Genomic DNA, 1,179 nt, shown 5'->3' on the forward strand with positions numbered 1-1,179 from the left:
AAAAAACAATAACAGTTGACTGCTAATAACTACAAGTTTGTGAAAGCTTAAATTCGTACCTCAGTGTTATCCACCACAAGAAACAATTCCACATATCTTCGAGTGTGAAAACTCTTTGTTTTCTAAGAGAATATATCAATGATTTAAAATCTATGCATAATTTCTATTCATATGCAGAACAGTTGCTAGAATTGCGAAACAAATGTTATTACCCATCTGGTGGACTTTAAGGGGACAGCCACTGGTTGTTCATGGTCATAAATGGTAGTGCTTGGTTCACCACATGAGCTTCTCTTCCACCTCAGATGTTCATGCTTATAAAGTGCATGGTCTCCATCACTATGGTTGGTCAGGGGCTCAATCAGGTATACTTGCTGTTTCACTCGAACAAAACCTCTATGGACAGATAACATAATGCTGCTTCTCAAGATCCTTCCTACAAACATGGAATCTAATACTTGTGCATTTCCATTAGAACATGTATGAAAAGCATCTTGTAATGAACTTGATGTAAAAGTAGCATGCCATTGTCTCAAACCTGATTCCAGAACAGATTCCCACACTGACTGAGGAATCTTCCAAATCCTGAATATGGCCATGATAGTAGCAATTGTCCTACAAATGACACACAATTGATTGATTTTTTATTTTCTGTGCTTAACTGATCATATTATTTCCAGCTTAAATAGGGGAACTTCAGTCAGTCTGCCATGACTTAAAGGGGTCCTATTATGCTCTTTTACAAAGTCTTGATTTTGTTTTGGGGGTGTACTAGAACATGCTCTCCATGCTTGGTGGTTCGAAAAACGCATTATTTTTCACATAATTTACATTATTAAAATACCTTTCTCCCCATCCTGGCACAAACGGCTCGATTAGTTTCCGGCTTTGATGAAGGTCCGCCTTCCGAAAAACAAAATGTGTTGTGATTGGTTAGCTGTCTCAGTGTGTTGTGATTGGCGAACAGCTTAGACGGTGTTTCAGTACTGCCACCCCCCTTGCTCCGTCTTTCAACAAAAGCTTTTTGGCGAATCCGGCACTGTACTCCCTCATGTTGTGGAAGCTGTCCTCAGTAAAATGCGCAGCACACCATAGCAAATTGGGGTTATAATGCTCAGGAACAGAGTTAAAAAATAAATTGCAACCACTGTTTCCTGACATCATCCGCTTTCGGAAGCC

The 1,179-nt window shown here is 39.6% G+C and overlaps 1 protein-coding gene across 1 annotated transcript in view; it reads right to left on the minus strand.

The window, feature by feature from the left end:
- LOC107593516 (zinc metalloproteinase-disintegrin BlatH1-like) overlaps nt 1-1,179 on the minus strand; it is a 15,777-nt gene that overhangs the window by 12,554 nt on the left and 2,044 nt on the right. The window contains 3 exon segments of the mRNA XM_016283255.1: nt 60-122; nt 213-396; nt 539-615. Coding sequence (XP_016138741.1) covers nt 60-122; nt 213-396; nt 539-615 — 324 coding nt within the window.

The sequence above is a fragment of the Sinocyclocheilus grahami genome, unplaced genomic scaffold (genome assembly GCF_001515645.1).
Source record: "Sinocyclocheilus grahami isolate Dianchi unplaced genomic scaffold, SAMN03320097.WGS_v1.1 scaffold172.1, whole genome shotgun sequence".
NCBI lineage: Eukaryota > Metazoa > Chordata > Actinopteri > Cypriniformes > Cyprinidae > Sinocyclocheilus > Sinocyclocheilus grahami.